General features: G+C 54.4%; 1 protein-coding gene across 1 annotated transcript in view; it reads left to right on the plus strand.

Annotated features, from left to right (window-relative positions):
• Positions 1-17,891, plus strand: part of LOC119969170 (DENN domain-containing protein 3-like) — a 112,616-nt gene that overhangs the window by 92,400 nt on the left and 2,325 nt on the right. The window contains exons 20-21 of the mRNA XM_038802406.1: positions 3,221-3,339; positions 14,220-14,357. Of these exons, the coding sequence (XP_038658334.1) occupies positions 3,221-3,339; positions 14,220-14,357 (257 nt within the window). The remainder of the gene's footprint in view (positions 1-3,220; positions 3,340-14,219; positions 14,358-17,891) is intronic.

The following is a 17,891-nucleotide window of genomic DNA, read 5'->3' on the forward strand; positions in this document are numbered from 1 at the left end:
TCAGAGGGTCAGTACTGAGGGAGTGCCGCACTGTCAGAGGGTCAGTACTGAGGGAGTGCCGCACTGTCAGAGGGTCAGTACTGAGGGAGTGCTGCTCTGTCAGAGGGTCAGTACTGAGGGAGTGCCGCACTGTCAGAGGGTCAGCACTGAGGGAGTGCTGCACTGTCAGAGGGTCAGTACTGAGGGAGTGCTGCACTGTCAGAGGGTCAGTACTGAGGGAGAGCTGCACTGTCAGAGGGTCAGTACTGAGGGAGTGCCGCACTGTCAGAGGGTCAGTACTGAGGGAGTGCTGCACTGTCAGAGGGTCAGTACTGAGGGAGTGCCGCACTGTCAGAGGGTCAGTACTGAGGGAGTGCTGCACTGTCAGAGGGCCAGTACTGAGGGAGTGCCGCACTGTCAGAGGGTCAGTACTGAGGGAGCTGCACTGTCAGAGGGTCAGTACTGAGGGAGTGCCGCACTGTCACAGGGTCAGTACTGAGGGAGCTGCACTGTCAGAGGGTCAGTACTGAGGGAGTGCTGTACTGTCAGAGGGTCAGTACTGAGGGAGTGCCGCACTGTCAGAGGGTCAGTACTGAGGGAGTGCTGCACTGTCAGAGGGTCAGTACTGAGGGAGTGCTGCACTGTCAGGGTCAGTACTGAAGGAGTGCCGCACTGTCAGAGGGTCAGTACTGAGGGAGTGCCGCACTGTCAGAGGGTCAGTACTGAGGGAGTGCCGCACTGTCAGAGGGTCAGTACTGTGGGAGCGCCGCACTGTCAGAGGGTCATTACTGAGGGAGTGCTGCACTGTCAGGGTCAGTACTGAAGGAGTGCCGCACTGTCAGAGGGTCAGTACTGAGGGAGTGCCGCACTGTCAGAGGGTCAGTACTGAGGGAGAGCTGCACTGTCAGGGTCAGTACTGAAGGAGTGCCGCACTGTCAGAGGGTCAGTACTGAGGGAGTGCCGCACTGTCAGAGGGTCAGTACTGAGGGAGTGCCGCACTGTCAGAGGGTCAGTACTGAGCGAGTGCCGCACTGTCAGAGGGTCAGTACTGAGGGAGTGCCGCACTGTCAGAGGGTCAGTACTGAGCGAGTGCCGCACTGTCAGAGGGTCAGTACTGAGGGAGAGCTGCACTGTCAGGGTCAGTACTGAAGGAGTGCCGCACTGTCAGAGGGTCAGTACTGAGGGAGTGCCGCACTGTCAGAGGGTCAGTACTGAGGGAGTGCCGCACTGTCAGAGGGTCAGTACTGAGCGAGTGCCGCACTGTCAGAGGGTCAGTACTGAGGGAGTGCCGCACTGTCAGAGGGTCAGTACTGAGGGAGTGCCGCACTGTCAGAGGGCCAGTACTGAGGGAGTGCTGCACTGTCAGAGGGTCAGTACTGAGGGAGTGCCGCACTGTCAGAGGGTCAGTACTGAGGGAGTGCCGCACTGTCAGAGGGTCAGTACTGAGCGAGTGCCGCACTGTCAGAGGGTCAGTACTGAGGGAGTGCCGCACTGTCAGAGGGTCAGTACTGAGCGAGTGCCGCACTGTCAGAGGGTCAGTACTGAGGGAGAGCTGCACTGTCAGGGTCAGTACTGAAGGAGTGCCGCACTGTCAGAGGGTCAGTACTGAGGGAGTGCCGCACTGTCAGAGGGTCAGTACTGAGGGAGTGCCGCACTGTCAGAGGGTCAGTACTGAGCGAGTGCCGCACTGTCAGAGGGTCAGTACTGAGGGAGTGCCGCACTGTCAGAGGGTCAGTACTGAGGGAGTGCCGCACTGTCAGAGAGTCAGTACTGAGGGAGTGCCGCACTGTCAGAGGGCCAGTACTGAGGGAGTGCTGTAAATTAACCCGCCAAGATGGACTAAGCTGCGAGGATGGTGAGATCCTGTGGGGCTCACAAGTTGCCGTTCCACCACCAACCTGAGGACCCCTCTTACAGGAGCTGATGGTGCCCCCCTGGGCAAACAAAGGTGAAGATGCTGGCACGCAGCTGTATATGATGGCCAGGCATTGGTAAAGCCATGGAAGAAATGGTCCGGCCCTGTCAGAGTGAACAATCCCTGCCTCCATTGGCCACTCTCCACCCCTGAGAAGTCCCTGGTCGCCCACAAGCCCGAGTCCACGTTGACCAAGTGGCCCTTTCCTGGGCAGGATGTTTTCACAGGACATGGTGGCCACAGCCTAACGCCGGACTGTTCGCAATATATGGACTTCCGGAATCCAGTGTATCTGACAATGGTACCCACTTCTACAGGGGACAACTTCCCGGGTTTTATGTGAGCTCACATCGTGCACTGCACCAGGACTGCCTCATACCACCCTGTGTCCAATTGATTGGCCGAGAGGGCCATTCAGAGGAACCAATCTGACAATTCGCTGAGCCAAGGGCTGGTTAATTTTCTGTTGTCGTCCAGTTCGCCCCCCACCCCCCAACACCTCCACCACGGGGGTCACACCCGCCGAGCTGCTGATGGGCAGTCACCTCAGAACTCATTTGGATGTAGTGTTTCCTAACTTGGTGGGGGTGGAGGACGTCAGGGAAGTTAATGGGCTACGCAGAGCGGTCTCAGGTCATTGCGGGTGGGGGACCCGGTTTTAGTTTGGAGCTTCACCTCGGGCACACTGCGGTGAACTGAACGGACTGCATCCCAGTCTGGGCCGGTGTCACACATGGCGAGTGTAAGTGGCAGGACTGCCAAAAAGCATATTGACAGGAGGATTTATAAGTCCCAAGACCAACTGAGTCTTTGATGAGCTCTCTCTCCCCTGGTATCTTTTTGCCATTTATATAGAACCTGTACATAATAATTGTTAAATGTAATAAGGGATTTAAGAGGGGGGTGGGGGGGGGGGGGAATGTGGTCGCCTGGCCCATTAAGGGGGTGGTCTGGCGGTTCAAGTAGCCGTCAGACATCCATCAAGAAAGTTTATTTCAATGTCTAATATATTAAACATGTTCAATTTATTTCCATCCCTATATCTGTATCTTTTCTTCCAATATCCCCTCCTCCCCTTCACTTTTAATTTCTTCTTGCTCACTGTCTCTGTCTACTTCTTTCTTTTCCCTGCTTACGTTCCTCTTCCTCCTTGCTTCCGCTGTCTCGTACTCTCTCTCTCCATCTCTCTCTTCTTCACCCTTTTCTCCTGTTCCCACTTTTCTCTCATGCTGTCTCTAATATTCTCTTGCTCCTCCCTTCCCACTTTTGTTTCTCTGCTTCTCTCCTCCTGTGTCCCCTCCTTTTCCTCTTGCTGTCCGTTCCCAGGTGTTTCGTACAGCCTGTTGGTCCTGGGTCGGGATGGGACACAGATCCAGGAGGTCACCTTCATGCCCAGTCCCGAGGGTGGATCCATCCTCATGACCAACTTTCTCATCATCCCTCAGGTATCTTAATGTCAAATTCAGGAGTTGGAGGTTGAAGTGGGCAATTTGGTCAGGGATTGGAGAGTTTAGGTCGTCAGGGGATACGGTTGGAGTTAGTTGAAAGTTGGGGTGTTGAGGTCAGGGAGGTTAGAGGTTGAGGGTTAGGTTTGAAGTTAAGGCTTTGGGGCTGAAACGTGCAGAGGTTAGGGGTTTAGCTTTGAAGGATTGAGGTTAGGGGTTTAGCTTTGAAGGATTGAGGTTAGGGGTTTAGCTTTGAAGGATTGAGGTTAGGGGTTTAGCTTTGAAGGATTGAGGTTAGGGGTTTAGCTTTGAAGGATTGAGGTTAGGGGTTTAGCTTTGAAGGATTGAGTTTAGGGGTTGAGTTTTGTGGGATTGAGGTTAGGGGTTGAGTTTTGTAGGATTGAGGTTAGGGGTTGAGTTTTGTAGGATTGAGGTTAGGGGTTGAGCTTTGTAGGATTGAGGTTAGGGGTTGAGTTTTGTAGGATTGAGGTTAGGGGTTTAGCTTTGAAGGATTGAGGTTAGGGGTTGAGTTTTGAAGGATTGAGGTTAGGGGTTGAGCTTTGTAGGATTGAGGTTAGGGGTTGAGTTTTGTAGGATTGAGGTTGGAGTTGAGCTTTGAAGCATTGAGGTTAGGGGTTGAGTTTTGTAGGATTGAGGTTAGGGGTTGAGTTTTGTAGGATTGAGGTTGACAGTTGGGGAGTTGCTGTCGAGATAGGTTAAGGACAGAGGTTGGGGAGTTGACATCAGGTGGTTTAGGATTGAGGTCGGGGTTCGAGTTACTGACTGGGGAGTTGAGGTTGAAATGGGTTCAGGTCCATGGTTTGAGGAGTTGAGGTCAAGAGGGTCCGAGGTCAAGGTTGATGGTACAACGTCAGGGGTTAGTGGTTAGTTTGGATTGTCAGCCTGCCCTCTCCCAGCTTATTGCTGTTTTCAGAAATCAATCTTACTGTTTACTTACACACATACCCACAGACATTCATACTCACACTCACACACACTCACACACATTCATACTCACACTCACACACATTCATACTCACACTCACACACACTCATACTCACACTCACACACACTCACACACATTCATACTCACACTCATACTCACACTCACACACTCATACTCACACTCACACACATTCACACACATTCATACTTACACTCACACACACGCATACTCACACACACACACTCATACACTCACACATACTCACACACATTCATACTAACACTCACACACACATACATTCATACTCACACTCACATACTCACACACATTCATACTCACACTCACACACACAGACACTCACACATACTCACACACATTCATACTCACACTCACATTCATACTCACACTCACATTCATACTCACACTCGCACGCATTCATACTCACACTCACACACACGCATACTCACACACACACACTCACACTCACATACACACATTCATACTCACACTCACACATACTCACACACATCCATACTCACACTCACACATACTCACACACATTCATACTCACACACACACACACACTCATACACTCACACACACTCATACTAACACTCACACTCATACACTCACACACACAATACTAACACTCACACACACACTCATACACTCATACAGTCGCACACACACACACTCATACTCACATTCACACACACTCATACCCTCACACACACTCTCACACACTCATACTCAGACACACACACACTCTCACACGCACACACTCATACACAAATGCACACACACACTAACACACAAACGCATACCATACTCACGCACACACACATACAGACACCCACACACCCACTCAAACACTCACACGCTCATACACAAATGCACACACACACACACACTCAAACACACTCACACACAAATGCATACCACTCACGCACACACACATACAGGCACACGCACTCAATACTCGCACGCACAATCATACACAAACGCACACACATGCACAGACGCCACATACGCACGCACTCACATACACACACACACACATACAGACACACACACTCTCAAACACTCACACGTATACACTCATACACACATACATACACACTCACACACACATTCAAACACACACACATGCACAGACAACACCATACACCACACACACACCATACACATATGCATACAGACATACAGACACACACACGCACATATACAGACACACAAAGAACAAAGAAAAGTACAGCACAGGAACAGGCCCTTCGGCCCTCCAAGCCCGTGCCGACCATGCTGCCCGTCTAAACTAAAATCTTCTACACTTCCTAGGTCTGTATCGCTCTGTTCCCATCCTATTCATGTATTTGTCAAGATACCCCTTAAATGTCACTATCGCCCCTGCTTTCACCACCTCCTCCAGCAGCGAGTTCCAGGCACCCACTACCCTCTGTGTAAAAAAACTTGCCTCGTACATCTCCTCTAAACCTTGCCCCTCGCACCTTAAACCTATGCCCCCTAGTAATTGACCCCTCTACCCTGGGAAAAAGCCTCTGACTATCCACTCTGTCTATGCCTCTCATAATTTTGTAGACCTCTATCAACTCACCCCTCAACTTTCTTCGTTCCAGTGAGAACAAACCGAGTTTATTCAACCTCTCCCTATAGCTAATGCCCTCCATACCAGGTAACATCCTGGTAAATCTTTTCTGCACCCTCTCTAAAGCCTCCACATCCTTCTGGTAGTGTGGCGACCAGAATTGAACACTATACTCCAAGTGTGGCCTAATTAAGGTTCTATACAGCTGCAACATGACTTACCAATTCTTATACTCAATGCCCCGGCCAATGAAGGCAAGCATGCCGTATGCCTTCTTGACTACCTTCTCCACCTGTGTTGCCCCTTTCAGTGACCTGTGGGCCTGTACACCTAGATCCCTCTGACTGTCAATACTCTTGAGGGTTCTAACATTCACTGTATATTCCCTATCTGTATTAGACCTTCCAAAATGCATTACCTCACATTTGTCCGGATTAACCTCCATCTGCCATCTCTCCGCCCAAGCCTCAAAATGATCTCAATCCTGCTGTATCTTCTGACAGTCCTCATCGCTATCCGCCATTCCACCTACCTTTGTGTCGTCCGCAAACTTACTAATCAGGACAGTTACATTTTCCTCCAAATCATTTATATATACTACGAACAGCAAAGGTCCCAGCACTGATCCCTGCGGAACACCACTAGTCACAGCCCTCCAATCAGAAAGCACCCTTCCATTGCTACTCTCTGCCTTCTATGACCTAGCCAGTTCTGTATCCATCTTGCCAGCTCACCTCTGATCCGGTGTGACTTCACCTTTTGTACCAGGCTGCCATGAGGGACCTTCAAAGGCCTTACTGAAATCCATATAGGCAATATCCACTGCCCTACCTGCATCAATCATCTTTGTGACCTCCTTGAAAAACTCTATCAAGTTAGTGAGACACGACCTCCCCTACACAAAACCATGCTGCCTCTTGCTAATACAACCACTTGCTTCCAAATGGGAGTAGATCCTGTCTCGAAGAATTCTCTCCAATAATTTCCCTACTACTGACGTAAAGCTCACCGGCCTGTAGTTCCCTGGATTATCCTTGCTACCCTTCTTAAACAAAGGAACAACATTGGCTATTCTCCAGTCCTCCGGGACATCACCCGAAGACAGTGAGGATCCAAAGATTTCTCTCAAGGCCTCAGCAATTTCCTCTCTAGCCTCCTTCAGTATTCTGGGGTCGATCCCATCCGGCCCTGGGGAATTATCCACCTTAATATTTTTGAAGATGCCCAACACCCTGGGCGGGATTCTTCCATCGGGCAGCTAACCGGCGCCGGTGCATGTTCCGGGACCCCATTCTGTGGCCCACAGGGTGCTAGGACGGTGCTGGAGTGGCCTCTGCCGCCCCAGCTGCCGATCCCGGCCTGAATTCGGTGCCGCGGGGTCCGCACATGCGCAGTTGGGACGGTACCAACTAGCGCATGCACAGTGGCCTTCTTCCCCTCGGCGGCCCCGACGCCAAAAGGCGCAGGGCAACAGGAGGCAGCGAGGAGGTACGGAGGCCGGGGGGCAGAGAGGCCAGTCCGCCGATCAGTGGGCCCCGATCGCGGGCCAGGCCACTCCGGGGTCGGACCCCCCACCCACCCACCCACAGGCCGCCCCCGGCCCCTTCGACGCCGAGGTCCCACCGGCTCAGAGGATGTTAGAACGGCGCCGGAGGGACTCGGCTTCTTGATGACGGCCGCTCGGCCCATCCAGGCCGGAGAATCGTCTTTTTGGATCTCAATGTGACCCAGGCTATCTACACACCCTTCTCCAGACTCAACATCCACCAATTCCTTCTCTTTGGTGAATACTGATGCAAAGTATTCATTTAGTACCTCGCCCATTTCCTCCGGCTCCACACATAGATTCCCTTGCCTATCCTTCAGGGGGCCAACCCTTTCCCTGGCTACCCTCTTGCTTTTTATGTAGGTGTAAAAAGCCTTGGGATTTTCCTTAACCCTATTTGCCAATGACTTTTCGTGACCCCTTCTAGCCCTCCTGACTCCTTGCTTCAGTTCCTTCCTACTTTCCTTGGGCGGAATTCTCCGACCCCCCGCAGGGTCGGGGAATCGCCCGGGGCCGGCGTAAATCCCGCCCCCGCCGTGGCTGGAATTCTCCACCACCCGGGAATCGGTGGGGGCGGGAATCACGCCGCGCCAGTCGGCGGGCCCCCTGTGCCGATCGGCGTGCCCCCCGCGGCGATTCTCCGGCCCGCGATGGCCCGAAGTCCCGCCGCTGTCAGGCCTCTCCCGCCGACGTGGTGTAAACCACCTCTATGCCAGCGGGATTGGCGGCGCGAGCAGGCTCCCGGGGTCCTGGGTGGGGGGGGGGGGGCGCGGGGCGATCAGACCCCGGGAGGTGTCCCCACGGTGGCCTGGACCGCGATCGGGGCCCACCGATCGGCGGGCGGGCCAGTGCTGTGGGGGTACTCTTTTTGTTCTGCCGCCGCTACGGCCTCCACATGGCGGAGGCGGAAGAGACCCCGTCCACCGTGCTTTCGGCCAGCCCCGACGCCGGGCGGCGTCTTTGGCGCCAGTTTCTCCGCACCTTTAGGGTCTAGGCCCGTGCCGGATTGGTTGGAGCCACTCCGCTACGCTGGGACCCCCCCGCCCCCCCCCCGCCCCGCTGTGTAGGGGAGAATTTCGCCCCTTATATTCCACACAGGCTTCATCTGTTCCCAGCCTTCTAGCCCTGACAAATGCCTCCTTTTTCTTTTTGACAAGGCCGACAATATCTCTCGTTATCCAAGGTTCCTGAAATTTGCCGTATTTATCCTTCTTCCTGTCCACACACGCACACACACACACACATACAGACACACAGACACACAGACACACAACACTCAAACACACAAACAGCACCACACAGAATTCCCCCATTCAATACGATTATGGTTGATATTGGTTTTCAACTCCATTATCCCACCCACTCCCCGTATCTCTTAATTTCCCAAGAGACCAAAAATCTGTCTCTCCCCGCCGCAAATATATTCCATGTTGGAGCATCAAAACCCTCTGGCATAGAGCATCACAACTCTCTGGCTTAGAGCATCACAACCCTCTGGCATAGAGCATCAAAACCCTCTGGCATAGAGCATCCCAACCCTCTGGCATAGAGCATCAAAACCCTCTGGCATAGAGCATCCCAACCCTCTGGCATAGAGCATCAAAACCCTCTGGCATAGAGCATCACAACCCTCTGGCATAGAGCATCCCAACCCTCTGGCATAGAGCATCACAACCCTCTGGCATAGAGCATCAAAACCCTCTGGCATAGAGCATCACAACCCTCTGGCATAGAGCATCACAACCCTCTGGCATAGAGCATCACAACCCTCTGGCATAGAGCATCAAAACCCTCTGGCATAGAGCATCACAACCCTCTGGCATAGAGCATCACAACCCTCTGGCATAGAGCATCACAACCCTCTGGCATAGAGCATCAAAACCCTCTGGCATAGAGCATCACAACCCTCTGGCATAGAGCATCACAACCCTCTGGCATAGAGCATCAAAACCCTCTGGCATAGAGCATCACAACTCTCTGGCATAGAGCATCACAACCCTCTGGCATAGAGCATCACAACCCTCTGAGTGAAGACATTTCTCCTCAATTCAGTCCTAAATAATCGGCCCCCTTATCCTGAGACTGCCCCCCTCTCCCACACTGTGTTTTAGATTCCCCACAAGCGGAAACAATCTCTCAGCATCAAGCTTATTGAACCCCTTCAGAAATTTTGGGGCTTTCAATGGGATCATCTCTCATTCTTCTAAACTCCAGAGAGACTGGGCACAATTTACTCAGCCTCTCATCGCAGGACATCCCCCTCCTCGTCCCAAGGACCCCAATTTAGTGAACCTTCACTGTACCATCTTCAAGTATATCCGCCCTTAAATGTGAAGACCAAAACTTAATCTTGTGCTCCAATCCCCTTGCAATAATGGGCAACACATCATTTGCCTTCCTAATTACCTGCTGAACTTGCATGCTAACTTTTTGTATTCCTTGCACAAACACAGCCAGGTCTCTTTGAACATCAACACAAGTTTCTCCCCTCTTAAAAATAATTTGCTTTTTTATTCTCATGGCAACATGGATAACTTCACACTCCCATACATTGCACTCCATCTGCCATTTTGTTGTCCACTCACCGAATCTGTCTTTATCTCTTTGCAGCTCTCTGTGTGCTCCCCACAGCTTACCTTCCCACTTAGATTGGTATCATCAGCAAACATAGATACGTTAGTCCCTGTCTCTTCATCTAAGTCATTAACGTAGCTGAAGCCACAGCACTGATCCTTGTAGCACTCCACTATTCACTGCCTGCCAACTGGAAAAAGCCCAATTTACACCCACTCTCTGTGTTCTATCCGTTAATTAATATAATATATTACCCACAACTCCATCAGCCCTTATTCGCCTATTCACCTTTTGTTGGCACCTTATTGAATGCCTTTTGGAAATCCAGATATACAACATCTTCTGGTTCCACTTTATTTATCCTACTAGTTAAATCCTCAAAGTGCTATTACATTTGCCAAACAGGATTTTTCCACAGTAAAACTATGTCATACAATACTTTTCAAAGTATATTGTTAAGACTGCCTTTATAATAGATTCCAGCATTTTCCCAATAACTGGTTAGACTAACTAGCTTGGAGTTCGTTGTTTTCTCTCCTTTCTTGAAAAGTAATATTTATAGAACATAGAACAGTACAGCACAGAACAGGCCCTTCGGCCCTCGATGTTGTGCCGAGCCATGATCACCCTACTCAAACCCACGTAGCCACCCTATACCCGTAACCCAACAACCCCCCCCTTAACCTTATTTTTTAGGACACTAAGGGCAATTTAGCATGGCCAATCCACCTAACCCGCACATCTTTGGACTGTGGGAGGAAACCGGAGCACCCGGAGGAAACCCACGCACACACGGGGAGGACGTGCAGACTCCACACAGACAGTGACCCAGCCGGGAATCGAACCTGGGACCCTGGAGCTGTGAAGCATTTATGCTAACCACCATGCTACCGTGCTGCCAAGTTCCAGTATTAATGGGAGCATTCCCAATGGGAAGAAGCTTTGGAAATGTACTGGGCGGGATTCTCTGATCCTGAGGCTAAGTGTTGGTGCCGTACGGGGGACCAGCAGGGTACTGGAATGACTCACGCCGCTCCAGCTGCCCATCTCGGCGACAGATGGGCGCTGCGGGTCTGCGCATGCGCAGTGGGACCGGCGCGAGTGCCGTGCATGCGCGGTGGCTCCCTTCTCCGCACCGGCCCCTAAGCAACGTGGCGTGGGGCTACAGGGGCTGGCGCAGAACAAAAGAGGGCCCCAGTCCGAGAGGCTGGCCCGCCGATCGGTAGGCCCCAATCGCGGACCAGGTCACAGCGGAGGCCCCCCTGGGATCGATCCCCCCTCTCCCCCCCCCCCCCCCCCCCCCGACCAGGCCGCCCCCTGATCCATTCACGCCGAGGTCCCGCCGGGTAAGACCAGGTTAGAATGGCGCCGGCAGGATTCGGGTTTTTTTGCACAGCCGCTCAGCCCATCCCAGGCCGGGAATCGCTGGGGTGGCCGCGTAGAGCCGCCTCCCACTGGCATCGCACCAATCATGCCGGTGCCAATGGTGCTGATTCTCCGCTCTCCGGAGAATCGCATCCCGGCTCCGGAGCGGCGTGGCGGGATTCACCCGGCCCCCCCGGGGATTCTCCGACCCAGCGCGGGCTCGGAGAATCCCGCCCACTATCTCTGGAGCTATCTCGTTTAGAACCCTGGGGTATAGGTCCCAGGGAATGATCAAATTTTAGTCCCTTACGTTTCTCCAGTACTTTTTCTCCGCTGATATTAATTTCACTAATTTTCTCAATCTTCTTTGTCTCTAGTTTACCATCAATTTCTGGGATGTAACTTGTATCTTCTACTGTGAAAACAGACACAAAATAATTGTTCAATGCCTCTGCCATTTCCCCATTCACAACGTTAAATTTCTCCTCCCTCTTAGCCTAAGTGACCAATGTTTAGTTTAGCTACTCTTCTGCTTTTTTACATATTCAGAAAAGCTCTTACCATCTATTTTTATATTTCTGCCTATTTTATCTCATTTATATTTTTACCAACTCCTTAACCACCCTCTGCTGGTTTCTAAAACATTTTCAACCCTCAGACTTTCTACTACTTGTTTATAAGATTGTAAACCTCTTCTTTTAAACTTCAGTAACTTCCTGGGTGAACCACGATTGGGTCTTTTTCACCGAGAGGTTTTGTTTTTCAATGGAATGTATTTTTGTTGAACATTTAAAAAAAAAAAAATTTAGAGTGCCCAATTCATTTTTTCCAATTAAGGGGCAATTTAGCGTGGCCAATCCACCTACCCTGCACATCTTTAGGCTGTGGGGGTGAATGTGCAAATTCCACACAGACAGTGACCCAGAGCCGGGATCGAACCTGGGACCTCAGCGCCGTGAGGCTGCAGGGCTAACCCACTGCGCCACCGTGCTGCCCAATGTTGAACATTTTGAATTGTTTCTTTAAATGTTTCCCACTTTACATTTACATCCAGGCCTTTGAATCTGTTTTTCCAATTAACCTTTTCCAGTTCTCCCCTCATACTTGTTGTTTCTGATTGGAGTATGTCACTTTCAAAATGAACATCAATAGTACTATGATCACTATTTCCGAGAGGATCTTTTACGATGATATTATTTAGGCTCAGCTTCATTATGCAATACTAGATCTAATACAACTTTATCCCAAGATGGTTCCACAACACTTTTCTCCAAGAAATTAGTCACAGAAACATTCTACAAGATCATCTTCTCGGCCATCCTTGCCAATTTGATTGTCCCAGTCTTTATGAAGATTAAACACCCTACAGTTATTATATTGCATTGTTACAAGCTCCAATAATTTCCTGTTTAATGCACAGCCGAATGGTATAACAACTGTTAGGGGGCCTATGAAGTACTTCCAGCAGCGCTTTCTGACTCTTGATATTCCTAATTTTCAACCAGGCTAACCCTTCTTTATCATCTGGGAGTGCTGCACTGTCAGAGGGTCAGTACTGAGGGAGCTCTGCACTGTCAGAGGGTCAGTACTGAGGGAGTGCTGCACCGTCAGAGGGTCAGTACTGAGGGAGTGCTGCACTGTCAGAGGGTCAGTACTGAGGGAGTGCTGCACTGTCAGAGGGTCAGTGCTGAGGGAGTGCCGCACTGTCAGAGGGTCAGTACTGAGGGAGTGCTGCACTGTCAGAGGGTCAGTACTGAGGGAGTGCTGCACTGTCAGAGGGTCAGTACTGAGGGAGTGCTGCACTGTCAGAGGGTCAGTACCGAGGGAGCTCTGCACTGTCAGAGGGTCAGTACTGAGGGAGTGCCGCACTGTCAGAGGGTCAGTACCGAGGGAGCTCTGCACTGTCAGAGGGTCAGTACTGAGGGAGTGCCGCACTGTCCGAGGGTCAGTACTGAGGGAGTGCTGCACTGTCAGAGGGTCAGTACTGAGGGAGTGCTGCACTGTCAGAGGGTCAGTACTGAGGGAGTGCCGCATTGTCAGAGGGTCAGTACTGAGGGAATGCCGCACTGTCAGAGGGTCAGTACTGAGGGAGTGCCGCACTGTCAGAGGGTCAGTACTGAGGGAGTGCTGCACTGTCAGAGGGTCAGTACTGAGGGCGTGCTGCACTGTCAGAGGGACAGTACTGAGGGAGTGCTGCACTGTCAGAGGGACAGTACTGAGGGAGTGCTGCACTGTCAGAGGGTCAGTACTGAGGGCGTGCTGCACTGTCAGAGGGTCAGTACTGAGGGAGTGCTGCACTGTCAGAGTGTCAGTACTGAGGGAGTGCTGCACTGTCAGAGGGTCAGTACTGAGGGAGTGCAGCAGGGTCAGTGTCACTGTCAGTGGATCAGACAGTGAATTGAGGTCCAGTCTGCCCTTTGAGGTGGACAGAAAGGATCCCATGGCACAATGTGAAGAGCAGGGATTTGCAGTTCAGTGTTCCAGCCATTATTTATCCCTGAATTTAACATCACTAAAACAGATTACTTGATGATGGTCACATTGCTGTGCTCAGATTGGTTGTCACATTGTCTACGTGACAACAGTGACCACATGTCAAAAATATGTGATTGGCTGGAAAGTGCCCGGGGCGCGATAATCTTTTTGTGAAGCACTTTGGGATGGTCTGGGTTGTGGACGCTGCTGCAGAAATGCAGGATTTAGGAGCAGCCCCACTCCCTGCTCACCGCTTCCTATCTCAATGACGTTGTCAAGGCAGCGAATGGCTTTATTGGCATCCTCTCCCATAGTCTGACCAATGGGGTGTTGGCCCCTGTTTGAAACCACTTCTGATTTGCTGTTGCAGAGAAATGAACTGTGGGTGGTTTGCAGCCAGAGGGCGAACCTGTACATCTGGAAAATGGACGACCTCAACAATCCAATCAAAACAATTCGACTGCCCGACTGCACCGAAACTGTCAGCATGATTCATGTCAAAAAACAGGTAGGTTAATAACATCGCGTCGATTCAGGATGCGGAGGGCGGGATTCTCCAGGTCCCCCAGACACGTGATTCCCGACAGCGCAGCGTTCGCTGGAGGGGGGTTTCAGGATGTGGAGGGCGGGATTCTCCAGGTCCCCCAGACACGTGATTCCCGACAGCGCAGCGTTTGCTGGAGGGGGGTTTCAGGATGTGGAGGGCGGGATTCTCCAGGTCCCCCAGACACGTGATTCCCGACAGCGCGGTGTTCGCTGGAGGGGGGATTCAGGATGTGGAGGGCGGGATTCTCCAGGTCCCCCAGCCGCGTGATTCTCGATAGCGCAGCTTTCGCTGGTGGGGGGATTCCACTTCCCGTTATATTTCAACGCGATTTCCCCACACCCTCGGGAAACCAAGGCGCAGGAGCCCCCTGCTGGTGGCAAACGAGAATCACAACGGCCGGAGAATTTCGGCCGATATCTAACTAACCCTTAATCACAAACTCAAATACTTACCACAAATAACCCAGAATCTCAGAATTGTTACAGTGCAGAAGGAGGCCATTCGACCCATCGAGTCTGCACTGTCTCCCCAGTGAGCGATCCATTGGTGCCATTCTTCCCGTAACCCTATACATTCGTCCTTTTCAGATTAGAGGTTACTTGCGTTTTGAATGCTTCGATTGAAGCTGCCTCCTCCACACTCTCAGGCAGCGCTTTCCAGACCTTTACCATTCTCCTGGTTCCCAATCCTTTCATTAGGGAGGGCAGTTTATCCCGACCCAATCTGTCCAGAACTCCTAACCTTAACCTTTCACAATCTAACACCAACCTAATGCCTAACCCTAACCCAAACACCAAATTAACCAATAACCCAGATGTTAACAGTAACTTTAACCTGAAATTAACCTCTCACCCTATCCTAATCTTAAACTGTACACCAACCCCAAACAGACACGAGGGTGGGATTCTCCCGCAACAACTGGTGGGCGGCACAAACCACTCCGGCATCGGGCCGCCCGGAAGTTGTGGAATCTTCCACACTTCTGGGGGCTAGGCCAGCGCTGGACGGGTTGGCGCCCCGCCAACCAGCCAAAGGGCCTCCGCCGGCCGGCACGAGTTGGCGCATGCGCAGACCCGCCAGCGTGTTTCCTGCGCATGTTGTTTCTTCGCCGTGCCGGCCATGGCAGAACGTTGCAGAGGCCGGCGCGGAGGGAAAGAGTGCCCCCACTGCACAGGCCCACCCGCAGATCGGTGGGTCCCGATCGCAGGGCCAGGCCACCGTGGGACCCGCCCCTCCCCTCCCCACTCCGGGGCCGGATCCCCCTGCGCTCCCCCAAGGACCCTGCTAGACAGCCGACAAGCCACATCCCGCCAGGATGGACCATGTCCATTTCATGCCAGCGCGACTGGCCGCAAACGGGCGGCCGCTCAGCCCATCGGGGCTCGGAGAATTGCCGGGGGGCCACTGTCAACGGCCCTGACCGGCGCTGTGCGATCCCCACCCCCACCCGAAAACCGGCGCTGGAGAATTCGGCAGCCGGCGTGACAGCGGCGGGCGGGATTCACGCTGCCCCCCCCCCCATCCCCCCCGCCGATCCTCTGACCCTGCGGGGGGGGGGGCGGGATTCACGATGCCCCCCCCCCCCTCACGCTGCCCCCCCCCCCCCCCCGCATCCCCCCCGCCGATCCTCTGACCCTGCGGGGTAGGCGGGATTCACGCTGCCCCCCTCCCCCCCCCGGCGATTCTCCGACCCTGCGGGGGGGCGGGATTCACGCTGCTCCCCCCCCCCCGGCGATTCTCCGACCCTGCGGGGGGGGGCGGGATTCACGCTGCCCCCCCCCCCCCCCCCCGGCGATTCTCCGACCCTGCGGGGGGGGGGACGGGATTCACGCTGCCCCCCCCGGCGATTCTCCGACCCTGCGGGGGGGCGGGATTCACGCTCCCCCCCCCACCCCCGGCGATTCTCCGACCCTGCGGGGGGGCGGGATTCACGCTGCCCCCCCCCCCGGCGATTCTCCGACCCTGCGGGGGGGCTGGATTCACGCTGCCCCCCCCCCCCCCGGCGATTCTCCAACCCTGCGGGGGGGCGGGATTCACGCTGCCCCCCCCCGGCGATTCTCCAACCCTGCGGGGGGGCGGGATTCACGCTGCCCCCCCCCCCCGGCGATTCTCCAACCCTGCAGGGGGGCGGGATTCACTCTGCCCCCCCCCCCCGGCGATTCTCCAACCCTGCGGGGGGGCGGGATTCACGCTGCCCCCCCCGGCGATTCTCCAACCCTGCGGGGGGGCGGGATTCACGCTGCCCCCCCCCCCCCCGGCGATTCTCCAACCCTGTGGGGGGGCGGGATTCACGCTGCCCCCCCCCCCCCCCCCGGCGATTCTCCGACCCTGCAGGGGGGGGGCGGGATTCACGCTGCCCCCCCCCCGCGATTCTCCAACCCCGTGGGGGGGCGGGATTCACGCTGCCCCCCCCCCCCCCCGGCGATTCTCCAACCCTGTGGGGGGGCGGGATTCACGCTGCCCCCCCCCCCCCCCGGCGATTCTCCGACCCTGCGGGGGGGGGGCGGGATTCACGCTGCCCCCCCCCCCCCCCGGCGATTCTCCGACCCTGCAGGGGGGGGGCGGGATTCACGCTGCCCCCACCCCCCCCGGCGATTCTCCGACCCTGCGGGGGGGGGATTCACGCTGCCCCCCCCCCCCCCCCGGCGATTCTCCGACCCTGTGGGGGGGCGGGATTCACGCTGCCCCCACCCCCCACCCCCCCGCCGATTCTCCGACCCTGCCGGGGGTGCCGGATTCACGCTGCCCCCCACCCCCCGGTGATTCTCCGACCCTGCGGGGGGGGCGGGTTTCACGCGTTGCCCCCCCCCCCCGGCGATTCTCCGACCCTGCGGAGGGGCGGGATTCACGCTGCCCCCCCCCCCCCGGCGATTCTCCGACCCTGCGGGGGGGGCGGGATTCATGCTGCCCCCCCCCCCCGGCGATTCTCCGACCCTGCTGGGGGGGCGGGATTCACGCTGCCCCCCTCCCCCCCGGCGATTCTCCGACCCTGCGGGGGGGGCAGGATTCACGCTGCCCCCCCTCCCCCGGCGATTGTCCGACCCTGCGGGGGGGGGGCGGGATTCACGCTGCCCCCCCCCCTCACGCTGCCCCCCCCCCCCCCAGCGATCCTACGACCCTGCGGGGGGTCAGAGAATCCTGCCCCTAATCCACATCTGAAACTCAACCCTGACCACTACCAAACCTAACTCCAACCCTCAATAATTCTGACTCTTTTGTTAAATAAATTTAGAGTACCCAATTCATTTTTTCCAATTAAGGGACAATTTAGCGTGTTCAATCCACCTACCCTGCACATCTTTGGGTTGTGGGGGCGAAACCCTGCAAACACGAGGAGAATGTACAAACTCCACACGGAGAGTGACCAAGAGCCGGGATTCAAACCTGGGACCTCAGCGCCATGAGGCAGCAGTGCTAACCACTGCACCGCCGTGCTGCCGCCAATAATTCTAACTCTAACCCCAACCTGTCGCCTAATTCTAATCCTAACCCCAA

The sequence above is a fragment of the Scyliorhinus canicula genome, chromosome 7, assembly GCF_902713615.1.
Source record: "Scyliorhinus canicula chromosome 7, sScyCan1.1, whole genome shotgun sequence".
Lineage (NCBI taxonomy): Eukaryota > Metazoa > Chordata > Chondrichthyes > Carcharhiniformes > Scyliorhinidae > Scyliorhinus > Scyliorhinus canicula.